Here is a 26,096-nt window from a genome sequence, read left to right as displayed (position 1 = left end):
GCTGTGGAAATCTTCAAAGTGTGCGGCGTGTGGGGGTTACTAGCCAGGGGGAGATTTACAGAAGTCACAGGCAAAGCACCAAAGCAAATGTCGCACTGCCAGACGTCTTTAGGGGGAGTTAGTCTCATGCGTACAGTAGCCTATTGTTTTGGAAGTTCATGCATATCCATTACTTCACATGACTGAAATACCCCCCGAAGCCTATAGTTTCACTCCGGGTGCAGATTCAACTTGTTTGGTCAAGTGATGATCGGCCTCTTGAAGCCCCACACACCCTATTTGACAGTGTCTTTTATTCTCTTGTTTCCCTATTCACCCTGTTTATGTTTGTCTGTCTCACTGGAACAACCACAGGAGACACCCAAGGGGATCGAAAAGCACATTTTTGCATAATTTCTCTTGGATTGGCACCAGCTTGGCATTCAACCATGTGCTCATGATTGGACAAACAGATATAAAAAAGTAGTTTTCTTTACCTATACTATGACTTCCCTCCTAATCATTCATAGGAAGTGGTTCTCTTTATGAATGCTGACTTTTAAAGTTTTTTTCATGTAGGTGTAATGTTTGGATAGGGGGAGACATTATCTAATTTCCCTTTCCCAAGAATTCTCATGAAAAAAGTCACAACAAGTAAGAATTGGTTTACTTGTGCAAGGCTTGGAATGCATTAGTCTGAACTCATACCTTTTTAATCTGTGGCTCTTCCAAAAATTTTTGCTGCTGTTTGCCTCAGAGCGGATGGGATGGAACATTCTGATGTAAACCTGAAGCCAATGTGGTTTTGAAAACAGCCTGGCGTAATGTTTGATAGAGGCCCAAGTCCTCTCGGTGGTGTTGTTGGCATAAGTTTTGCTGCTTAGCTAAGACGGGCGAGTAGAGAGAAATCTAACACGAGGCAAAAGCGGCTGGCAGTGTGGAAGTGCGTACCTCTCTGGGCTTGCTGTCTTTCTCGCCCTTACTTTCTTCTTCCAAGAGTATTTCCTCAGGCCCAGCTTTCGCCTTTCTCTGCCCTTGTTCCTTTGTTATTTGTAGTAATTTACAGCTTCGCCAAGGGAATGGTTGTTTCTACTGTGTCAGCAGTTTTTCCCCCCCCTGTCCCTCTATATTCAGGATGTTTCATTCAGAAAACACGAATACACTCCCCCTGTCTGACACATGTTGGGTTCATTCATCTACTGTGAACAAACTCTTACCTACTTCCTATTATGTAGCAGCTAAAATTGTGAAGGAAAGTATTAGACACATGTGTTTGTTCCACTCTCTCTTTTGTTTCTTTGTTATGTGTAATAAAAGGATTGTTCAGACTTTTCTATTTAGAAATGACAGCAGGGGGGTTTTGATGTGTAAAGCTGTGTTTTATCATAAGACTCATGGCCGGCCCCTGAAATACTGCATGCATCTTGATGCTGCAGCTCTAAACTTTAAGCAGAAATCACCAGAGAGACGGGTTTTAAGAGAGAAAATCATTATTTTCTTATTCTGTTAGCCCAGGTTATTAGTTGTTATAATTCTCAGTTATGGTAGTGAGGCACTGTTCAAAGTGTCGCGTTGTCTGTCTGTTCTCCGGCTACTGTTCTCTGCTTGTTCATCCATTCAGAGCACGGTTACAAATATACCCAGGATCTCCAGTGATGGGAAAGCCCCTTACCAGTGCCACCTCACACGGCTGTAAACAGCTGCCACTATTACCGTATTAGATAAGAAAGGAGCGGCAAGCAGTAAGCCTGCCTGTAGTAAACCTTCCCGAGGAAAATGTTGCTGCAAACGTGGGACTTTAACTTGCATGATATAAAGTGTGCTCGTCACCACACAGCAGCTTTTCTCTCTCATTCTCTTTAGGTAAATGGCTGTTGATTGATTTCCCCCCCCCCCTTTTTTCAAGCCTTACAGTTGATATTTATGCACTTCAGTTCTATTGAAGTTGTAGATATTAACACGTCAGTGCATTTTTCAGCTTATTTTGTACATTGTGATACCTAATGATTTCAGTACTAGATGGTACCTTGCAGTAGATGAATTTCAGGATTTATCTCTGTGTTTTGAAAACCCCAAATCCTCCCGTAGCTTTCAGGGACACCACAGCTGGCATATGCCCAGACAAGTGACAGCAGCCTACATCTCCCTATGAGAGGGAGCAAGAAGGGCATCAAGGAGGAGTTATCAAGTATCAGGGAAATGTTCAACAGAGAAAAAAACCCCAAAGTGAGACAGAGAGGCAAACTGCTATCTTCAGATATTTCCTTGCATCGTCTGGTTGTTTAACTAAAGCTGCCGGAGAGAGAGAGCTGAAGAATCCGCCTGGTGGCATTCCTGTGGCTGTTGATGTCAGGGGGTTTTGGCCTTTCCTTAACATCACAATGAACTAATAGACGTGTCTTCATGTGGAGCAGGCTATTGATTGTGGTTAAGCAAACAATGCTTTTTTTTTTCTATAAGAGAAGGTTGTTCATGTTGTGGTTGATCATTTTGCACTTGCGGTAGCAGTTTCATGCTCTCCACCATTGCCATCATTTTGGAAGCTCTGCTGAGGAATGTGCATGAGGTTTCACATGAGCTCATGGAAGAAAACTAACTTTTTTTTTTTTTTTTTATATTGACTGGTTTATCCTAAAAAGACACTAGCAACTTTTCTGTATTTTTCACCCTACTAGGTATCTTAGAATTAGACCTCAAATATTTGAACCTGGGAGACAGATGAAGCAGGATTTGCTGTATTATATTTAAAACATTTTATCTCAATAATGTCTTTCTCTGCTCTTCCAGACTTGATCAATGTCAGTAGGATTAAGATCCCTTGTTTGTCCTTATTGGCATGGACTTTATTTTTTCTATTTTTAATGGATGCATAGATGGATGATCGATAGATCACTTTCATGACAACACCACTTAAACTACACTGAAGGCTTGAAGAAGTGACAGTCGTCACTGCAGTCAGTGTTTTGGGTGTTTTGAGGCAGGAGTACGGAAAGACAGTGGTTAATTTGCCTGAGCTGACACATGTCCAGGTTGCTGTTAATAGTAATGCACAACAGTCAATCAGTGCAGCTCTAGAAGATAGTCATCAGCTAATGTATTGATAATTATAAACAAAAGCAAAAATGTCCAACATTTTGATATGGTCTAAGCTTTTCAGATGAAAGAATTAGCTCCTTCTCATTTATGTTATAGTAAATTGACTATTTTATATTCTTAGATTGTTAGTTGGACAAAAAATGAAAATTTGAAGATTATGTCTTGCACTTATGAATGTTTTTATTTAATTATTTATTTGAAAACATTAATTTATACTGAAAATAACTGTTATTTGCAGCCCTATTTGCAGTGTCTTGGGAAAGTTCTGTAATTAAACCCCTTGAGTTGTTGTGCATATCAAGTCTGTGATATTGAAGCAAAGGGTTTATCTAAAAGACCAACCCATTGGTTTTTATATAAGGGGAAATTTCTACTTCTCTAAACTCCAAACCAGTACTCAATGTTAACCTGGCTTTATGCTATTAAACACCTTTGTCGTCATGAAAATATATTGCCTTCAAAGAATAATGCTGGCATATCTCGATGCTTTTAGTTTTAGTTAATCAAGGCAAAAACACAAGATGTGTGATTCTTGCCCAGTGAAGAGTAAGAATAAAACTCGGTAAGGAGGCAACACAATGGCATAGTCAGTAAAGGGGTTTTTCCCTACTTGCCTGGGTCGATATGCTTTTGCTGTGCCGTGCCGGTAAAGTCTTTTCGGTAAAGTCTCTGTGTTCACCTTTTACCTGGGTCAATGTGGTTTGGAGTTCAGTTTCACTCATGTGTGTTTGTGTTTGTGTGTCTGCCTAGATACAAACCTCAGCCTCACAGTCACTGCTGTGTCAAGTAACTATTAATACTAATTGACCCCTTCTGCTGTGGCTGCTTCACACTAAAAAGCTTTCCAATGCTAAACCCATGAAATACTTTAACTGTGCAGAAGTTACAGAAAATGCACTGTGGTTTCTGGTGTTTTTTTGTTGTTGTTGTTGTTTGTTTGTTTGTTTGTTTGGCTTGAAATTATGAACCGACTATTACAATAGTTGCCAATATGATAAATTTGATCAAATAACTCTTTCTCATAAAATGAAATGACTACTTTTTTCTATATGTCTTAAATGGACATTTTGTGCTGTGAAAACATTGAACATGTTTATTCACTTCAGAGACAATACAGCTAAACAGTGTTACATTTAGGTGTATTTAAGACATCTAGCTAAAGGTTAAAGTTAAAGTAATTGGTTTACTTATGTAAAAAATCTGAATGCCACATTTGAGTATTTGAGTCGATGTCAATCCTGTCTGGTGGATATTTTGCTGATTGCATTTGATGACCACTCTAGACTGTACAGTGGCTAAAATGGGGTTGAAAATAGAGTTCATTCTAAAAAAATACAAAACATTACTGTGGTTCTGCAGTAACTAACAGACTTCAAAGCCTCTGCATAGAACTTTGCAATTGGTTTCAGACTTGAAATAAAGACAATTGACCATCATTATTTTATATATATATTTAACTGACTGAAGTTTGATTAAGCAACCAGTGTGTTTATCAACTTCTTTACCAGAACCAGTGCCTGCTCCTCCATGGAAGGCTGAGTTGCAGAACGTGATCATTAGCCGCGTTGCTGCAGTCGATCTTGACTCCTCATAGTCCTTCCCCCTGGCTTCCCTCTTGTTCCAGCAGTGAGTCATCAGCTCAGCAGAGAGTGAGAAGGGGGAGCGGGAAAGGGTGGTTCATTCAGGGTTCAAGGCTCCCTCGCCTTGTCCCCCACTCTTTTCTTTCTTGACGTTTTCCCCCCAAAGCACATGACCTGCCTCAACCCCAAACCCCCACTGTTCTATGTGGGTCTTTGGCAGCAGTCAAACTTGTCACTTCACTGCAGCTTTTTGATCATTAATGTTAAATTTTTTTGTTTCGTATATCCTGTGACTATATTTACATAAAACAGCTCACACGACTTTCACCCTTTCTTTCTTACATTGCTAATATCCGTAAACAGGCTTGTAGGTTGAAGAGCTTTGTCTTTTCTAGTAGATACTTCTATTGGTTTATCCTGAAGCTAAATAATGCGGTCGAATTGTGACCATATGATGTACACAACCAATATATAAACGTTCTCATTTTGTTTGCGTTCAGACAAGTTTTAACTGCGGATGCACAAAAATGTACAGTAATAAACATGTTGAAGCTGTTCTAGACTTATTTGTAATCCAGTGATCTGTTCACGGCGGTTGCTTCCTGTGCAAACAACAATTGTTTTATTAACAATTTACTTTTATTAAAAGCTGCATAAAAAGCATGATAGAAGTTGGATACTTGTCAAAGTTGTAGGTGAAGAAAGACAGACATAAGTGGGAAAGTTCGCATGCATGTGAACTACACAGTTAAGTTTTCTGTTTATATTTGGTATCTGATTATTCCGGTGAAGAAGATACTTTGCTGTCTCTGTAACCTGCCAGAGGTGTGATTTTACTACACAGCTTTTAACTGTTTCCTCTATCACTTGTCTGCCTGAACAGAGAACAGTAAGCCCACTCAAGAACTTTAGCCTCAAAATGCTCTTTTACCAGAACCTCTGTACCTGTACCTGAGTTTCATATTTTGATGTACAACAAAGATCTTGAGCTCCGTCAAGACTAGGTGGAGTAATTTAACTTTGTGTTCAGTGATATGTTGTTTATCAAATGTTTCAAAATGACGCAAATCACTTGGCTGATGCTTTGTAGATAAATTGCAACAGGTCAGTATTGTCTCACCTTAAGGCGACTTGTTATCTGAGGACTGAATGGAAGCAGGTGGCAGGCTGTGAGTCAGATCTTGGGGATTCATAAAGGAGACTTCATTAAACATAGAACAAGCCTCACAGGAGTTTGTGTGTCTCCACAGCGCACACTGGAAACTTCATTTCTTCGTGTCCAGGACAAATTATATCTGCAGAAGTAATGGAGTATGTACTTGCTCAGTGTGTTCCAGCCTCTGAACCAGATTACACTCGTTAATGTGTACAGTTTGTGTGCGAGTGAGTGTACGTCTAGATGTCTTATTGATTTTGTGCCAGGCTAAGACGAGTTTCAAAAAGTCTGGCCAGAGAGATCCATATGGAGCATTGATGTTGGAGAGTGTGGTCAAGAGGGAGAGAGATGGAGGGAAGGAAAATGAAGAAAGGGAGGGAGAGAGAGAGACATAGAGCACGGAGGCCTTTTCTTTGGCTTTTCTGCCTCTGTCATTAAGCTCTCCCATGTCAAAGACAGATGGAGCTGATGCTGTGTGTGTGCATGCGTGCGTGTGTGGTGCGCACATGCACTAACAAGTGCAGAGTGATGTGACACATCCAACTGCTCACACTCTCGCTCACTCACTCACGCACACACATTATTGAGCCCTGCCCTCAATTCTGCCCCCAGCGGGGCATCTCAGGGCAGTTACCAGACCTCTGCCATCTGCAGTCAGTTGGCCTTGAGGGACAAACAGCTCATCAGCAGTCAGTTAACTTGGTTGACTCCTTGTTTCTGCCCATGCAAAATTGAAAACTTATTTTTGAAGATCGTTTCCTGCCCTTTTATGCTGCTGATCACATCGTCCTTTCTCTCATTACATGTTTATATTCAAACAACCAGAGTGAATTAATATGAGGGGAAATGTGAAAGCTTATTATTTGAAACTATACTTTGACATTTGACTCATTTTTGTTCAGCTATTGCCATGGCAATCTCCTAACATAAATATTAATGTTTCGTCACACAAAGATGTCAAGAAAGGTCAAGTCCACTAATATGTAGTTTCGTAATGCCAGTAACTAGTAACAGTACAGTTGATCATCAAGGTATTACCATTACTTGTTTTATACTTATTTTGTAATTTGGAGCTGGTTAATTAGGTTGGAATCATTTTTTTTCATCATCGGTAGTATTTTTTTTTTTTAGGATTTAGTTAGGAGTGATGAGGGAGTAACATCTGGTTGCTACATTATTTGACATGCTTAGTGGCACAAGCCAGGGCACTGGTGCTCAGCACAGAGCGATTGTCCAACTCAACCCACGTCTCTTTGTTGTTTTGGTTGTCTAGAAGACTTTGTCTGCTCCTCTTAGCCTGCACACTTGTAGTCCCTCTGACCTCCACCCCAATTTGACATACTTGCCTTAGGATGCAAAGTTTAGTGCCCAAACTTGGCTGCTTTCACGAAATGACAGTTTTTTTTTTTCTCTCAGTGATTAAATATGCGCCTGAAAGATGTGTGCGCAATACTATCGCTGCCGGCCACACACAGAATGGTACAGTACTGCTGAGGAAGTGAGTGTGTATTAAAGAAAAAGGCAGATGTTTACGCTCGGTGTGTGTTATAACTGCATAACGCCGCGTGACATCAGTATGCAGATATTTTCCAATTGGCTGCCAGTGTTAATGTAGCCAGGGGGATCAAATTTCCAAATTTGTCTTACTCAGCCTGAAGTCCCGTCCACACAAACACATTCACATACTTGGTGAGACATGTTACTTTTACCCTTTTTTTTTTTCTGTCCAGTCTTGAAAGTTTTGAAACACGTCATGCACAGGTGACTAAAACAAGGAGCACAGTGTCTCAATCTCAGCCTGTTCATGCATATCATGCTGGTTTTTGGCAGTAATTCACAAAGTAAGGTTTGGCTTACAGCTAGGACTTCTTCGTAATAATCTTCGAAGGCCATAATTTAGCTTTATTTATTGTACTTGGAAAAATATCAGTGAGCTTGTTGATGGATGTCTGTTTATGGTTATACAATAGATGGCTGAGCCCATGAATGCATCTCCCACCTGAGTAGATGAATGCAACACTTGCTAGATTGCCTTTGGCTTATAAAAAATCCAGACACAGTGGAAAAATGTCTGTCATAATTTTTCTAGACCCCACGGTAAGGTCTTCCTGTGTCTGTTTTATCTGACCAATAGACTAGAAGTAAAAGTCGTAACTGCTGAAGTGAAAATGGATGCTGATAAAGATCCAGTCAATCAACTATCAGTTAATTTACTAAATGTTGAAGCTCTAGTAAAGTTCAGACTGTTTGTTTGTGAAAATATTTTTTAACAATATGCTTCTGTTTGAAATATTTATACTAGGTATAATATTTTTCTACCAGATAATAATGCGATCTGCACTGTGTTGTTTGAACAGTGTGAAGCTTAACGCCTGACATTAATACATAATTTAGTAAACAAATATCCTATATCCCATGCAGGCGAAAGGAAGCAATATGTCATTTATCTTTAAACCCCTTCATTCGATTTGTTAGTGAGTAATTATTCTTCCCATTTTGATTTGGAATATGCGGTGTTTATCTGTATTTGAAGAACTAATATTTAAAGCAGAAGTATCTAGGAATTTAACAGTCATAATAGTGAAAAAGTGAAGGCGTTGCCAGGCAGCTATTTATAAAACTGTTGTAGTTTCTTCTCTTGTTCTCTTTTTTTGCGGCTGTTTTTTCCACTGTAGTGCAGTGTTTAAGAAAAGGAGGGGGATCATTAGCAGGGCCAGAAGGCTATGCTGAAACTGTGTGCTAATAGGAAAAAGTTCGTTATGTCTTAAAAAAAAAATGTCAGATTGGTCATTACATACCTACAGAGCCACTGTCCATCATTAGGGAACAGCATAATAAAAACAAACACAGTCCTTTTTTTTTTTTTTTTAGCTTCTTAGACTTACTTACTATGTTTATATTGTATTTTATACTAGGCACCTTTGGTTTAACCATTAGTTGGTGTTAGACAGTTTGCTTAGGGTATGTTTGCAAGGGTGAAAGGAAGTGCCTCTGTGTTCACGTAACGGTTTTGATCACATGGATTTCTGTGATTGGAGCAGGGTTCATATAGTCAGTGTCACTGTGGTGCTCGGTGGAAGCTGTGAGGGAGCATGGTGTTGATAATGAGGTGTGCAGCCACTCTGAGGAGTTGTGATATCTGCTATCAGCCCCCAGGCAGGAAAACCAGACACTTTTTTTTTTTTGTGTAGGCCTAATCCCTTATCCCATCCCTCCTCTTTTCCCTTTTTGTATGGAATCTCCTGGAGCTTTGCTGTGTGTGTGTGTGTGCGTGCGTATATGTGTGTATTTGTAAATGCAAATCCACATACACAGTCCAATATGTGGTCTCTTATTTGCAAAGGCTCTTTGTCAGAGTGCAGTTGACCCACCCTGAGTGGAAACTTGGTTATCTGGAGATTATTGCAAGTATATTTTATGCATGTTGTAAAAACTGATCTGCTTTTAATATAAGTAAAAAAAATGGTGTCAAGTCAAAAAGTCTTTTAACAGCAAACATGTTTTCATACATTACATTTCATACATTTATGTACTAAGTTAGAAAACGTGGAAAACAACTAACTAAAGCGTTGTTTTTAACGGCAGAGCTATATGTATTATAATTAGTTTCAGGTCACATCCACATCACTACCAGTACATAAACAAAGTGCCTACCCATTGACCCTAGAGGTCACCCCCTAACCCTTGACCTTGAGCATATGAATGATGGCGTCTGGTGTCTGAGTGTTGTCCTTTAGCTCCCTGGGAATCAGTAGTTCAACTATATATCAATCATTTCCTCCTTGATTTCATGAACCTCTTTGTGATTGTTGCAGCTCAGAGTCAATGTCTGTGTGTTTTTAATCTATGGTTGTCTGTGTAAAATCTAGACAAAACGTGAAAGTGCTGAGCCGAAGGTGTCGCACATTATTATTTCTAAAGCGAGAGAGTTGAACTGTAGTAAGGAATCTCTTTTTGTGCAGCTTATCAAATAATTGTTTCTGAATTTACGTGTTTCAGTAGGATCCAAGTCTTTTGGTTTTTACTCTGCACTTAAATAGTCTATACATCGATTATCATCTGACCAGCATTTCCTTTTGAACACTTTGTAATCTAATATAGAGAGGATATATATTTTGCAAACATATTTATGGAATTTCTGAGCCTTGTGTTCATTCAAAGTCGCATGATCTTGAGTAACACAGAATATCCCCGCCACTGCTCTTCTGTGTAGATATTAGCTGTAAAAACCTTATATTTTAAGCTTTTGATACATTTTGCACATTTCTAATGTTCAGTGCACATCACCACATGCTTTGTTTACTGACTATAGGGAAGATGGCTTAAGAACTTTAGTCTCTACAACCTTTATGCTGTGGTTCTGCACTGTACCTGCGTAAGAATTGCAGCCATTTGCTTGAAATAAAAACATGCACCAAAAACTGTTCTTTATTGGACTTGACTGCTTTGTGTTTTTCCCTTTTTGGTTTGGTTTCCCTACAACATGGTGGTAAGAAACTATTTTAGTATTTAGTGCATATATTAATGTTTTGTTACAACACCTTCATTTAGCATTGTATTACTTGGCTGAATTCAGTCTTGTGCTGAACAATAGTTCATTTTCTACCTGGAATGCTTTTGGTTTCTTAACATGATTAGTAGCCTCATCAGTGATCAAAGAAAAATGTTGCAAATCTCTAGTGCATTGTTTCCCAAATCCAATATTGTCTAATAATTAAAGCTACAATATGCAACTCAAGCTAGTAAAAGACTCAAACTCAATATTCTGCCTCACCCAGCTCTCCCTTTCTCTTATCTGCCCTTATCTGCTTTGCTTCAGGTGCTTGTCATAAAAAAATAAAAAATAAATGAGAAAGTTTCTGATTGGCTAGAAGAGTGAAGTAAAAGTCTCTGCACCACTGCAAGTGTTCAGTGAGTCTGGATCACAGGAGGTGTTGACAGCACGTCTCCCCATTAAGGCAATTTTTGGACGATATTCCAAGTTCTAAAAAAATTTATATGCTGTATCTTTAATCTGGTCAAATTGCCACACCATGGAAAAGTTTTTTAAGGCACAGAAACCCTAACTTTGCTCCTTGTTTGATTTATTAGAGGTGTATCAGATACATGCCTGAGCAACAGAGCAAAAGCGTACGTGTGTTTGTGCACTCTTCCATTTGTGTATGTGTCTTTTCACTCTGGCACACAGTGCTGAGGACATGTCAGGGTGTGTATTTCGGTCTTCTCTGAGCCTTCGGGTGCTGATGCATGTTTTTGTTTCTTCTTTTTTTTTTCACAGCACCATTTGGACTGTCAGTCACAAAATGCCCTTGTACTCAATCAACCCCCCGTGGTTCTGCATGTTGTATGTTGGCATGTGGTGGAGGGTGGTTGACACTTTCTATTAAAAGTATCTGCCATAATGTCCTGTCACCAATACCTCATATTCCATGCTACCTGATGCTACCTGAAAGAGTGATGAGAGAGCCCCTCTATACCACACTCTGTTATTTTATCACCAGCGTAGCAGTGTATTGCAGAAAAAGTTGTGTAGTATATTCAACATGTGTAGAGATCTACAAAACATATTACCAGCTTCCATTTTCCATAACACCTTTTTGTTTTGTCACAAATATTTCAGAAAAATCCCTGTTGTAATGTTTCTGATCTACAGTTACAAACAGATGTTGTATCTTATGATTATTGTAGAAAGAAAAGCTAAAACGCATTTGAGAAGTTACAACTTTAAGGTTTTGGGTGTCTTTTCAAAAGGAAAATGACTACCACAATCAAAAACATTGTGCAGTTAAACCGACTCAATATTAAAATAAAGAGGTTTTCATATTACCAGCTTCTAATAACCTGTGAAACCACAGGCAAAAATCTCAAGATCAAGTAAAGATACAATGTTGAAAGATTAAATGCTTATTAATCCTGATGAGCTAAAGGAGATAAAATTCTTCTTCCATCATTTCACTACAAGAACCCCCTTCTGATTTCTGGATGACTGGATTTCTATGTCTTACTGTCAGCCAACAGTGGTCCAGATTTGACACTTTTTTCCTTTTCTTTTTTTTCTTTTTTCTAAGTGATGCTCAGTATGACTCCAGCGTTTGCGGTTTGAGTATGTATTCTGTGAAACAGGCCAGAGGGGAGGTTTGGTGTGGAGTTTCACTCTGAGTCATCACTTCATATCTGTTGTTGGTTAGAGGTGTTGGGTTTTAATAAGCTACCACAAAAATATGGTCTGTCACCTTCTGGCTTTTTGTGTGTTCAGGCTCTAAGGAATTAAAGTGTGTGTGTGTGTGTGTGTGTGTGCTTCCTGAAGCACAAAAAATAGTAAAATTTGTATTTTGGGAGTTAAGTACATGTAATAATAATCTAAATAAATATTAAAAACACCTATCATGTGTTTGCAGTTTTAAAGGACAAACCTGTATGTATGAAGCAATATTCACAATATTTTAGTCTTACCATTTTACTGTCCTCAAATACTAACACTATATATAATTTAATATTCACACTATATTATTGTGAATTGAGTATTGTGTTTAGCAGGATAGAGAAGCTTTTTATCAGGCTTCACTTTTGATCCAAACAGCATTAAGAACAATTCACTTGGTGAGCCCCAATCCATCAGTGTAAAAGAGAAAATGACAACATAGACAAAGTTACAACAGACTGGAAATATCAGGCTCTAAATTTGTACACTGTGAATGATGTTGCCTTCAATGTCTCATATTAATGTTCAGGGAGACAAACAGGTAACATGACAGGAATGACTGTGCTACTTCCACGTTCGAGTTATCTGATTTTGTGTGTGTGTGTTTCTTTGTCTGTGTCTGTGTTTGTCTAAAACTTACAGTGAACTCAAATCAACATATGAACTGTATGTACAGCCACAGTCTGTAAAATTCAAAGGAAAAGACTTACAGCTTAAAATCAGTTTTTATCATTGGGAATGTCTTTGTTTTTCACACCAACATATTAAAAATATCTTGATAACAACTGTAGTAGTGTTTATTAGGATTATTAAATATTATTATTAAAAATTATTAAATGCATTTCGTTTTACAGTTGTGTTTAAGTTGACAGCTGTAACGTAAAAACAGTATTGCGTGCATGTGTCACATTAATTAAACATTCATTTACTTAACTACCTCTAGGTGTAAAATTGGCACTAAGATGCATTTTTGTCACTACAATGATTCATGATGGTTGCAGTAAAGCATTTCTCATTGATGTAAAATAACATGGTTTTTAAAAAAATGTACAATTAGCAGTCTAATTTACTGATTCTTTGTCTATTTTGTTTCCTTGGACACCTTATTTTATTGAAAATAACATGAATCTAAGGCTGCGTCCAAGATTGCATCTTTATTGATGATCATTTTCCCAAATGACCATTAATTGCTTTGATTTTAAAATACCAGGAAAAGGCGAATGCCTACAACCTAATGAGACATGTACTAAAATGGTGTTTTATTTGAACAACAGATCAAAATTCATACCTATTCTACTACCATAAATGTTTGAGGACATTGAACCCATGGATCAGCCTTCTAATTATTTTATCAACTAACCATTGCAGCTCTAGTTGAAACCAAAGTGGTGTTAAAATAATCATGTTTTTTGTGCTACAAATTGGAACATAATTGAGAAAAATCCTGATATTGCATGTTACAATCTAAACATCCATCAAAGTGTGTGCGTGTGTGTGTGTGTGTGTGTAATACAGCAATTTAAGGCCTGTCTGCTAGCATTTTGCATGACAGATGGACACTTCACTGCCCGCACTACACACACACCTCTGTACACCAGCAGTGACATCATTCTCATCACCCAGTGGAAGTACAGAGCCAGGACATCCTCTGCCACTGCTCACATGTAAATGCAATGACTATTTGTCCCATCCCATAGCACTTTGCTGCCCCTTGGCACACTTACCCATCTGTGACCGCACCAGGGTAAGCTACCAGTGAGTTTTAATGGGCCTATCAGGTTCCTAACAGGACACTAGCAAAGTAAAATAAGCCACATTAATGGGTTCATAAATAGACATGGAAAGGATGAGAAAATTACAGGAAATCACTTTGAAATCAAAGAGAAACACACATATGTTTGGATGGTTGGAAAGATAGTTGTGTGTGTTTATACAGGCACTTGACAGCTTGAATGCAGTAGAGTTCATATACTGTAAATAAAACTATAGAAATACTTAGGCAGACTTTTGGAACACAAAGAATTTCCAGGTGTTTTGTTTTTTTTATTAATTTTTTGTTTTGTTTTTGTTTTGTTTTTGGGCAAGCGTCTCACATTCACCGTATCCAGCAGAATCAATGATAGTGAGCAGCAGGAGGAGGAAGGAAGGAGGGAAAGGAGAGTAGTCATAGCGGATGAAGAGCAAGTTAGAAAAAACTCCATTTGCTTTATTGAGCCTTGGCCTGCAGAATGTCTGCATGTGCTGCTGCAGCATAAATCATAGGGCATCATCTGCAGAGCAAAACGATGAGACAATTGTTTTTGTGTGGGCACGTATTGAATAACTACTTGTGTTGCAGTTTTGCAGAGGTGGAACCATCATTGCTTCACAAAATGGGATTAATATGAGGAAAGTTTGTTTGAAGAACAGAAAAAATGGGAAATATGACAGAATAACGTTTTTGACAAAATTGTGATGCTTGAACGTAAACCATGTAAAAAAATGAAATAAGAAAACAATGTGCAGACACAACCATCAGTGAGCACTTTGCCTTTGCAACTCTACGTTTTGCGGTTTCCTGTGTTTGGTCTTTTTCTTGTTTGTGTTTGTGTCTTGAGAGAGTGTGTTAAAGTTAGCTTGCACGGGTGATAGGAAATGTGGACGGTGGTTTTTCATAGAACTCGCAAACCCAACTTTTTAACACTTGTGACCACCTTCATCTAAACTTTTACACATGTGTTCAGAGTAATGCAGTTCTTAGTGGCCACAATATTTTCATATAACCTTTTTAAAGCACATAAAGATGGTTGTGATTAAAGATGCAGATTTTAACTGTATATAGCTCACACATAAAAGCATCCACAATAACAAAATATATCCAGTACTCTAAATGCCTTTGCTTAGATTTTTTTTCTTACAGTCAATGTTTAAAAATGGCTGACATGGCTTCTAGCACACTGCCACTCCTTGCAACACCTTTCTTTTCTCTCTTTATATTGACCTCTTAGTTTTTGTACTTCATTTTCATCAGATTCCATTTTCTCTCTCTTCCCACAACACACTGTCCACTACTGCTTGCCTTGCGTTTGATTTCGCCCTGCAGTATCCTGTCCTCCATCTCTCACTGTTCACAGTGGAGGGGTTGAGATTTAGAAGGGGGAAGTGGGAGGGGGCAGAGAGAAGAGAGCCGTCTGGAATCCATTAGCCAGTTGAGGCATCAGTGTTTCGCTGTGGGAACCTTATTGATTGCCCTTCTTTATAATTATTCCACCTTCATTCCCATCTTCTGGCTCTTGAACCAATCATGCTTTTAGTTTCTCTCACGTTCTCCTGCCCTTTATTCCCCCTCTGCCTCATTCCCTTTTTTTGCTATTTTGATCTCTCGCTTTTTCATGCTGCTGCTTTTATTTTGCAGTCAAAATTCCTAACCAACTGAGTGACACATTATCTGTGTCTTTATTGATGACTTGTAAAATGTATTGACACACTTATCAGCACGCAAGGCTACCACATCCTACACACTGAGAAAATCTGACTGATCTCACTCATGCTTCACATCATAAAAGGTGTGTTACTTATGAAAATACAATGCATAAACTTAACAATGTAATATGTACAATGGCTTATGGGTCAAACCTGAGTATTTTTTTTATTACAAAAGATGTATCAGCCTTAACACCCAACATACTATACTAACATACCATACTAACAGGATAATGGTGCCCGGATGAGTTGTACTTGAGTGATTTTTGGCTACATAACATGATTAACAAGATTTAAACCATCAGCTGATTATAGTTGGCTTAGCTTCTGTGGTTTTGAAGTTGACACAGACTTTACAATTGATCAGTTGTTTGTTTTTTTTTTTTTTAAGATCGACATAACACAGGACATATTTAGTTCGGCCTTCTCATTTTTGTCACCTTTATGGATGATCCTGGCTGTAGGCTAATCTGGTTATCAACCATTGATTCACTGCCAAAGGTGTAACTCCCTCTTTTGAATTTTGCCTCTGCACGTGCCAAGATGTACTGTAGATGGGCTGTAATGTGACTGGATGTACCTTTATAAGACTGTATTTAGTTGGTTTGTAGGTTAAACTGAGCCAAATGTCATTAGCTGAATAGTTAATAACATTGTATTTACCTTTAGTGATAGACAACCTGTAAAAAGGAAGATGCCAAGTTTTATTTCACTACTCAGTTTTTTCCTTTCACCGTTCTTGTCTCTGATCTTTGGCTTCTGTCAGTAGCTCAGACTCAGGCATTTGAACTGTTGAAAGCACAGGGGTGTGTGTGTGCGTGTGTGTTATTTCTAGTATAGCAAATTACTGCATAAAGAATCAGCAAAGTTAAGTTATTTTACTTTTGTCACAAGAGAGACAAAACATATTTTAAGTAGCCACTGCTTATTTTTAAAACCGTGTTAATTCATTTTGATTGTTATTTTGTAGGAGTCTGCATTTTCAAATTGATATTGCACTTTGTCAGAACACAATTTTCAGATTGCGAAGCTGCAAGTTGCATTATTTTTAATAGGCATAAATACCTGGAACCGCAGGCTTAATGTGAAACCTGTGAACCTAGTAAATAAAAAACATAAATTTTAATTAATACATTGAAAAACTCAAACACTAAAGCGCAATTGCAACATTGCAATAAAAAAACTCACAATTTGATTATTTTTCCATTTGTTCGGCAATAGAATTGTCCACTTTTGTGTTTCTCACTTTGCAGATTTAAGTTGCTAATATCACTGAGGAAGATGTTAAAAGACCGTATTGCCTGTAATCTACTGCACACGTCAGCGTTTCACATCATTAAAGAAGTTGACCAGAAAGTTATCCATGTTTGTGACAGGTTACAGCTTTATACCCTTTCAGTACACGTGGTGCTGGCAGTGGTTTCCTTGTTCCATGAAATGTATGACAAAGAGTTTTCAGGTATGAGTCAGTCATGATTCATTAGGCGTCAGCAGGTTATATTTTACACAAAGAGAGCTAAAACAGCTGTCCATTTTTCGGACAGAATCCTTACAGCTTGTGAAGGTAAATAATGTTCTCAGTGTAGTTTGAATTATTGGAAAACAAGACCATAAAAGAGTAAACAACATCCAGAATTGAGTGGACAAAACGTGTTGAAAATAACTTAATGTGATCTTAGTGTCATCCTCACTGGGGACTTGCATGTCCTAAATTATCCATTTTGTCTCTTTGGTTTTAAACTCTTGGGCCTTGGAGAACCCCTACAACAGCCGCTGTCATTGCAAACACTGAATCTCAAATGGGTTGATTTAAAGACGTAGCGAAAAGTTGAACTGCATTTCCTGTGTGTGAGACGTCTGGTTGAGGTTCACTATGGACACACTGGAAACTTCACAGCTGAATTGTTAGTGTCTAAAATGTCTCATGTTCATTTTTGGGCATGAGAGAAATTACTTTCACTTTGTCTTTACTTACAGTTTTTATGATTTTGCCCTTGACATAATAATGTGCTGCAGTGGTGTTTAAGTAGGTGTTACTTGATTTTGGTCAATTCAGTTTTAGAAAAAAATTTAATTGGGGGGAAAAAGTTTCTAATGTCCCAGTCTTTGCCCCCCCCTCCCCCGATTTTACTCACGTAAGTTCAGACATTTGAATTTTGTGTATTTCTTCCCACAACATTCTTAATTCACATAAAAAAATCCAGAAGCATTTCTCAGCATATCTCTCTGGTATCAAGTTTTCAAACCGCTGGCAAGCAGCTACGTTGGCTCGGACCAAGTGAAAATTATGCTTCACTGTTATTTGAAGCAGCATCAGGAAATAATCTAATAGACTTGTTCCATTAAAGCAATTCAGATCAGGACTCATGAAGCATGAAATACTGTTGCTGTAGTATCTGTTACATCTGTGTTAGTGTGCACCAGGATTGGTAAAAGCTGAAGCAACAGGAGCCTTTTCTGTTGATGCACAACTTGTTTTGACATGTCATTGGCAGGAATTAATTTGATGAAAGTTCAGTGTCTGTACTCCTGCTTTAACCTGCCTGCTGCCATTAAAAACTGTCACCTGCTTCTGTTTGAGCACAGTGCCACTACGTACACTGTCAAGGCCACTTGGTGTGTGCTTGTATGTGTGCACTGCATTGTGTAATGCATTGTTTACTCTGTGTATTTGTGGTTGATAACCAGCCCACTCATGTTTTCTTCTCACTTTGTGTCTTTGCAGGAAGTTCGGGGAGCGCCCTCAGCCACAGCGCCTGACGAGGTGAGTGTGTGCAATCATGTACACACAAAGCAGTTTTCCCTTAAAGACCTTCTTTGTTGTCACAGTTGTTTTTGTGTGTCTACCTGTGTAAAGTATAGGTAAAAGAAAAACAAATCTGCCTTGGTTTAAAAAAAGAAAAAAAGAAGAAGAAATAGATTTTCATATGATTTAAGCATGAAGAACATGGTCTTTTAAAAAGCTTTTGTGTTCTCAGAAAGAAAGACAGGCAGGCCAACCTTGGCCAAATAGTCATCATTGCGGAGTGTAACAGTTCATTTCTGGTGAAGATTTCCAAAAGTGCTGATGTGGATTAAGTTAGAAATCCATATTTAAAACCACAGAGTAAACATAGCACAAATAAGCTACATGTTGTGGCAACAACAACCACAGCAGCACATTGTCTTACTAGGGAAACACAATTGCATGTGTAATTTCATGGTGTGATGGCAGACTGATCGTCCATACTTCTAGCGTTGGACAGCTGTTATCTGTTGATCCCTGTGGTATTGCATCATATTTGTACTGCTATTGACTGTTTATCCGTTTGAGCTGTGCAGTTTTTTCTCTAAAGTTCTCTGAGATGTGCGTTAATATGTTTGTGTTTAAATGAGCCCTATGTCTCACAATTATTTGTAGAGAAATGAGCCAGAGAGGCAATAACTCATCCTATCCGAGGAATTGCAGGCTAAACTTGCACTCTGTGTGCACTCTGCTGTGTGCTGCATTCAGTACAGCGTCGACTAGCAGTGCTGCAAGTTTTTGATTATGGTGTTGCTCTTATGTTTGCTCCAAGTCATTTGGAGCAACATTTGGGTGAACACTGAGTGTTGATGGATGTTGTGGCTTGCTTCTAGGGTTGGTTGGGTGTTTGTGTGTGTGAGTGTGCATATACACTTGTTTGCTGTAACTGTTTTGTTTCTGGAAATTGAAGTGTGTGTGCATGTGCACATCTTTTGTGTGTGGCACTCAGTGGGGAGAAAAGAGGTGCTGGATATTGCCTGGAACAGCTAAGTATGGCTTTGGAAAAAGGGGCCCTAGCACCTTTTGATGTGTCGCCCCCCCTCTCCATTCATGTGCTTGTACTTGGCCCCTCTGCTTGTCTGATGGTTTGTTAGCCTGCGATATGATGGATAGAAACCAGCAGCTGAAAGGCGCAAATCACAACTCCTTTGGTATTCAGCATGCGTGTGTGCACATCATGGTGTTTTGTTGTTATGTGTTTGTCTCTGTGAATCTGCCTCAGTGTCTACATGTCTGCATGTTCACTCACACTCGCTCGTCCCCTTTCCTGCAGCACAAACAGCCCCCATAGTTTTTCTGCCAGGCAGCAGCACAGACAGCTAAAATAGTTCTCCGTCCTGCAGGGGCTTTTTAGGGCAGCTAAAGCTCTGGGTCCTGCAGGGCCGCCCTGTCAGGAAGGCTACTCGACTGGAAATACAATACATGACACACATACACTGGAAACATGCGCGCACATACACATCCATACACATACATCCTAGATTCTGACAGATACACGTGCACAAATCTGCACACAGACAGACACAACACATGAGCGCACAGCCTGGATAAGCTGCCCACTCTGTTTGGGGAGCCGCCCCTTGAAGGGTTATTCTCTCAAACAACAGAGGGAGGGACGGCTCTGCAGAATCCATCGCCTCCGATGGAAAAGCTCTATTAAAACTGCATTTAGTTGTCTACTTCTTTGTCTAAATCTCTTAAATTCAGAGAAAAAAATGGCAGTGAGAATGGATTTTGCTCTAGCTTTTATTTGGAAGCTAGCATTAGATATGTATTGTTCCTGAAGGATTTTCTTTTTTGTCCATCTTGTCTTAATCATAAAAAAGTGTCTTGTTTGTTCCAGTGCAAACTTTTTATCTTACTGTTATAAAATCAATCAGCCATTCAGGGTTCACTGTGTTTAAATTCTACACGTTAATCTAACGTTAATGGCTATTTTAATAATATACATAGTTGTTAACTACTGTTATCAAGTCAAAATTGTTGCAGTTCTTAAAAGCAACCTCCTGAAAAAAACATTGGTCCGTGCTCAAACATTGAGCACACCACAAACAGTGTATGCATTTAAATTAAGGCGGAACAGCCTCAAGTGGCTGAGTGCAAATGTCTTAAACCAAGCCTGACACTGCAGATGTGTGTAATCTGCCTTTTGTGATGCACAAGGGCACACGCGAATTGCAATTTGATCATCTTAATTGAACTATTCCACGGTGTGGATTAGTACAACACTCTGTGTGGGTGTGTGTGTATATGTGTGTTCACAGGGGGTCTTGTGACAGTCCAACTCTACTGTAGACTTTGTGGCAGATGTGCAGGACAGATGCCTGTCCGCTTCGCTCCGCTGCATCTGTATCCTGGCTTAACCTAGCCCCACCACCCCCACCCTTATTCTCTGGTACTTGCACACACGCCCTCACTCACACTCGACCCCTGTAGTGGCTGCTGTTGAATATGGGTCTCTTTTCGTAAGTCTGTCTGTCACATTTTTCTCTCACATCTCATGTATTTCCTTTTTCGGTGTTAAATTTATCTCAATCGGTTGCTCCTCCCTCATACCTCTGTTATTCCCCTTTCTTTACTTTTATTGTTTGTTTGTTTGAGATTTGTTGAGAATTCACTTAAATTGATCAAATTAAGCAAATAAAAACAAAGTCCACCAGTCAGTTGTGACTTCTTCAGCACCTTCTTACGCCTTGTACATGTGGTTGTTTCCTACTTTGCTGTGTTGATTCAGCTCCTTTTCTCTTTTGTTATATGCTCGTTGCTTAAATGACCTAAATAACTTTCCATATGGTGTTGGTTTACTGTAGAGGGGAGGTAAACAACCACCATCATCTGCATTATAAATATGTTTGGGTTCCAGTGTGTGCTGAGCAGCTAGTTTTGGAGATAGACAGTTGTTTTTTTTTTTTAAATTCATGTCTGCATTGTCACTTCTTGCCCGTGGTTGTGTGCCACTTTTTATATGTGGATGTGGCTTTGTGTGTGTGGTTCAGTTAAGATTATTAAATGACCATTACACTTCCTGTCGCTGATACAATCTGATGAAATAGGGCATTGATTTTCCAGTTTGTTAAACACTGTATCTAAGAGAGATTGACAGTTTATAATTAGTAATTTCCATAATATTAAATGTTACATTTCTCATTGGTCATTTATGTGCCCATACAAGTCTGAGTTTTGTCACTTTGTGCGTCTGCATGCCACTCTCACATAGGAAGTTGTTTTATGCACTGGTCACTGTCTTTCTCACTTCTCCTTCCCGTCTTTAGCTCACAGGAAGAGGCCTAATCTAGCCAGTGAGTGAGCGTTTGTGCCTGTTTCAGTATGTGTAAGAGATGAGCGATTACTCACACCTTCCTGTTATGCCCTTCAGAGTCACGGTTATCATAAGATTTTGACCTTGTCATTGCTATTAAAGGTGTAGTCCATGATTCTGGTCCACGTTTGTTGGTATTTGTATCCGCACTGCGCTCTCCTTAGTTAGGGTTCCATAACTACGACCTCCAGAATTCATCACAAGCGTTACCACTGAAATTACACCAGCAACTGGAGCAGATTTAACTATGTTACAAAGCCGAATAAAATGTGACCACATAAGCATAGAACACAACTTAGTATGATGTAAGGAAAGTTAGTTGTGACAAAACAGCGAGAGTTGACTAGTTTAGTTAGTATAAACTACAGCAGTAGCTGATGCTGCTACAGGGCTCATGTATAATGATTTAAAGTCATAGACTTTAGCTTTGTAAATCATTTACATGCTGACTGATTTTGTTTCTTTTTACACTTTTGGTTTCCCACTAGACTTTTGTATAAAATATAAAGTCTGAACAATGCTTAGCTACAAAAAACAAGCTTGTAACGATGGAAGAATCACTGTTTGTGTTTTTAATTTGCTCATGGGCTATACTATTTAATTTGATTCTTGCCACATGTTGGGCATCTTGTTATCTTTTTTTATCTATGCAGTGGTTATTTCATTGCGCTATGAGGTAAATATAAGTGCTGAAGAGTTCTTTGCAGAGGACAACACATAAACCACCACTGTGAGTGAAAGCTTAGTCTTCTAGTGAAATATTTGTGTCTCGATGGAGAATCCTCTGTCCACAGCTCAGCCACAGTCATCTGGAAGGGTTTGGTGAGCAGTGAAACAGTGTTAACCACAAGTGTGAGATTCTGGTGGCATAAAATAACTACTGTGTGTGCCAGCGTATTCGAATACATGCCCACTGTGATGACATTGGATATACTGTAGAACTAAATGAATGTCACTGCTTTCAAAGTTTTAGCTTTTTATTATTAATTAGCCACATGTTGTTTTGTTAAATTTGTTCAGAGAGGCACAGTGATATTTTTATGTTTGTATTGTTTGACCAGCTTTCTACAAACTCAATACACTTTTGGTGTCACCTAAGTAAAACAAAGGCCTCAGTTCCTCATAATTGGGAATCTGGATCGAGGTACGGTTTGGCATTTTCTGGTTTGAAAATAGTTGTGTCACAGTGGCCTATTGATTACGGCATCCACCATACAACTGCATTGTCTGCAGTGTGATTCTGGTCAGGATATCTGCTCCATTTTGTACTTCTCACACCATGTTTCCTGTCTGGATGTGTCTCAACTGTTTCTAAGTGTCAAGGCAGAAATGTTAACAAAAAAGAAAATGAACTTAAAAGATTTAAAAATAGTCACAGTTCCTGTAAATCATCTCAGTGTTTATAATGAGTGTAACAATCCATCGATCAAAGAACTAAAGCTCTTATGTCACTGATGTGTGTAAGTTGACATTCTCACGCCAGCCAGTCTCATCTATACACATTTAATTACGCATTTCCATGTTGGCATTCTCTTCAAGTTGGACAAGAGCCAGACAATGCAGCAACCTAGCACTCTGAGCAGTAGCAGCCAAGAACAATACAGAAACAAAACACATGCTTTTTCTTGTGAAACAAGTAGTGAATATGGATATTTTTTGGCTCTGGAAGGGGAAAAAAAGGATGGGCAGACTAAACCCAGCGTAGTTTAATGTGTAAAATAGGCAACAAAACCAGAAACAATATCACATTTCAATTAAATTTGTGATGTTTATAATGAATATATGACTTGTGTGGGTGCTGGGAGTTTGTGTGATATCACCCTTCCTGCAAGAGCCATCACAGGCACCATCATAGGTGCCTAGGGACATGTGCTCTGTAGGGCTGACATCAGCAGGTTTGGACTGTGTCTTCACCCCATAATCAATTAGAGCTGTGTGTGTGTGTGTGTGTGTGTGTGTGTGTGTGTGTGTGTGTATTATGTGGTCAATGCTGAGGAATTTGTCTCTTACTTAACCACTAGAGGAAGGTTATGTCATTAAATGTAAACAAAAGTAAAAGGAGTTAATTAAGCACATCCTGGCAAATAAGTCAGAATAGATTTAATGAAAACATGAGATCTGACCATCTTTGACTCGAGTTGTTGTTGAGTTGGCCTTTTTTCGGGCTCAGTATAATTTTCTCCATGTGGTGCTTAAGTGGTATCAGATTGCGTTGGATCATTTAAATGTCCTCAAACGTTTGGAATTCTAGGATCGCACCTCCGTCTTTTTCAGTTACAGTTGCTGGCAATGTAGGGAGCACTAAATCAACATCAGGGCATCGTTAGATGTTAGCGAGAGGGTCAAATGTTGAGAAAACGAATCATTTCATCACACATTCTAGTGAGAAATAAAAGAAAACATTTCCCGTCTATTATGAAATGGATAAACCCCTGTCCTTCTGAGCATCCTTCTCCTCTTCTGTACCCCTCCCACACACTCTGTGAGGGGCCCCTAGCTTTTCATAACAAAGGCTCTGTCTAACCCGAGCGTGCAGCCCAGTATTGCGTGGCAGAGTGGAAAGCTGTGTGTGTCTGAGTAGGAAGCCTTCTGAGCACCCCGGCGTGTCAGGTGTCACTGACATCTGTGCATGTCGGGTTGGCTTTTGTTTAATGTCCATGCATCTGATGCATCTTAATTGTACTAAGCCCGAACTTTGCCCCGTCCAGTAAAAACTCTACTGATCTCCTAAAAATTAAAATAATGTTTAGCTTGTTTGTGTTAACGAGGAGGGGTGTGTGTGTGTGTGTGTGTGTGTGTGTGTGTGTGTGTGTGTGTGTGTGTGTGTGTGTGTGTGTGTGTGTGTGTGTGTGTGTGTGTGTGTGTGTTTGTGTGTGTGTGTGTGTGTGTGTTTGCGTGTGTGTGTGAGAGAGAGAGAGAGAGAGAGAGAGAGAGAAATGCGGACCTTGCAACATTTTGATATAAGATGTGGAATCTTTGCTGATGAGCTCAGCTTTGTTGTTTTTGTTTTTTCAGCTCTGGTGGGTTTTTTTTTTTTTGGTTTTCTTTCCTTCTTTTTCTTTTTTAATGGTTCAGCTCAAGGCCTCACAGGTTAAGGTTTTCTGGACCCACTGCATGTGAATTCGTGATTCTATGTACAGTAAAACATTGCCTTTTAAAACTTCCTCAAAGATACCCCCACAGGCTCACTCTGCCTCAGCTTTAAGGTTTCAGTATCACTTCACCTCATCCGACGCAGTACAAAATGACCTGTTAATGAACCTTACGCTCTCTTTTCTCTCTCCTCTTTTCATCTTGCAGAGAAGCAATGAGGAATTACCTGAAAGAGCGGGGTGACCAAACTGTCATGATCCTGCATGCAAAAGTTGCACAGAAGTCCTATGGCAATGAGAAAAGGTGAGTTGGATGTCAACAGCAACTTCTTTGCTGGTGTCATTTGTCAGGGTTTCCTCAGGCCTTCATAAGCCTTGGAAATGCATCAGTTGAGAATTAATTCCCAGTTTTTGGCTAAACTCTCTGGACTAGTGTTTAAACACTGTCAGGATTGTATGATGTTTAACAAGCACTTACACGCACTGACCTTTTGTTTTACGCAGTAGTTGAAAACAGCCATGCCCTATAAGGATGTATTAGCATCAACTGAAAACAAACCCTTTGTCCTCTAATTCTCGTCATCCTTCAAGAAGTGGAACCCCCAGTGCAAGGATTTATGGACAGGTCACAAATGTCATAGGAGCAGATTAGGCAAAGTAGCGAATGAAAATCACACAGTCCAGCTTCCCTCTGTGTTTTGTGGGTATTTTGACCCTTCTGGCCTTCCATATCAACAAAGGTCAGAGCAGGAAATGAGCAGCAGCCTCCCCTGTCTAAGGCCATGCTCATAGAGACAGAAGGGAAGGGAGCAGGGAGTGGGATGACGAAAAGCTCCAGAGGGAATGTCCTGGTAAAACTTTGGAGTGTGTGTGTGTGCAAAGGTTCAAGGACTAAAGTATACAGCTCTCAGAGCTTCACAGGGCAGCATAACCTGTTTCTGCCCTGCTTTAAACATGACAGCCTATTACCAATGCATAGGCGTGTGTGTATGTGTTTCTAGTGATGACTAGCTGTCAAATCTTCTGCTCTTATTTGTCTCTTCCTGCTTGAACTCTGTCAGATGTCTTTTTTTCTGTAAACCCTTCCTGTAACTCCGCTTTCACCTTTCCACCTCTCACTCAAACTTTTTTATAGTTTTTTTTTTTTCTCCATCCCCCTCCCCCCTATGTACTTACTCATTTTGCAACTCTCTATCCTCCCCCTGTTTTCTTGGCTGAGCTGCAGCGCTGCTTGCGATCTCATCAAGCCCTATCTCTTGGTAAATCAGCTGTTGCAAGCCAGCTCAGGACACCTTGGAGAGTTGGAGCACAACAGGAAAGAAGGACGGAGGGAGAGAGGCCGAGACAGAGATGAATTCCTGGGATAATTTTGTCTTTTTTTTGGTTTTTTTGTTTAAAGTGACACTGGTTAAGAAAATGAGAGTG

The 26,096-nt window shown here is 39.3% G+C and overlaps 1 protein-coding gene across 1 annotated transcript in view; it reads left to right on the top strand.

The window, feature by feature from the left end:
* Window positions 1-26,096, top strand: part of rbpjb (recombination signal binding protein for immunoglobulin kappa J region b) — a 37,866-nt gene that overhangs the window by 4,688 nt on the left and 7,082 nt on the right. The window contains exons 2-3 of the mRNA XM_067523476.1: window positions 18,201-18,239; window positions 24,880-24,975. Of these exons, the coding sequence (XP_067379577.1) occupies window positions 18,201-18,239; window positions 24,880-24,975 (135 nt within the window). The remainder of the gene's footprint in view (window positions 1-18,200; window positions 18,240-24,879; window positions 24,976-26,096) is intronic.

This window comes from Channa argus, chromosome 12 (genome assembly GCF_033026475.1).
Source record: "Channa argus isolate prfri chromosome 12, Channa argus male v1.0, whole genome shotgun sequence".
NCBI lineage: Eukaryota > Metazoa > Chordata > Actinopteri > Anabantiformes > Channidae > Channa > Channa argus.
Note: the sequence above shows the minus strand (reverse complement) of the source record. Positions and strands in the feature narration are given on the sequence as shown.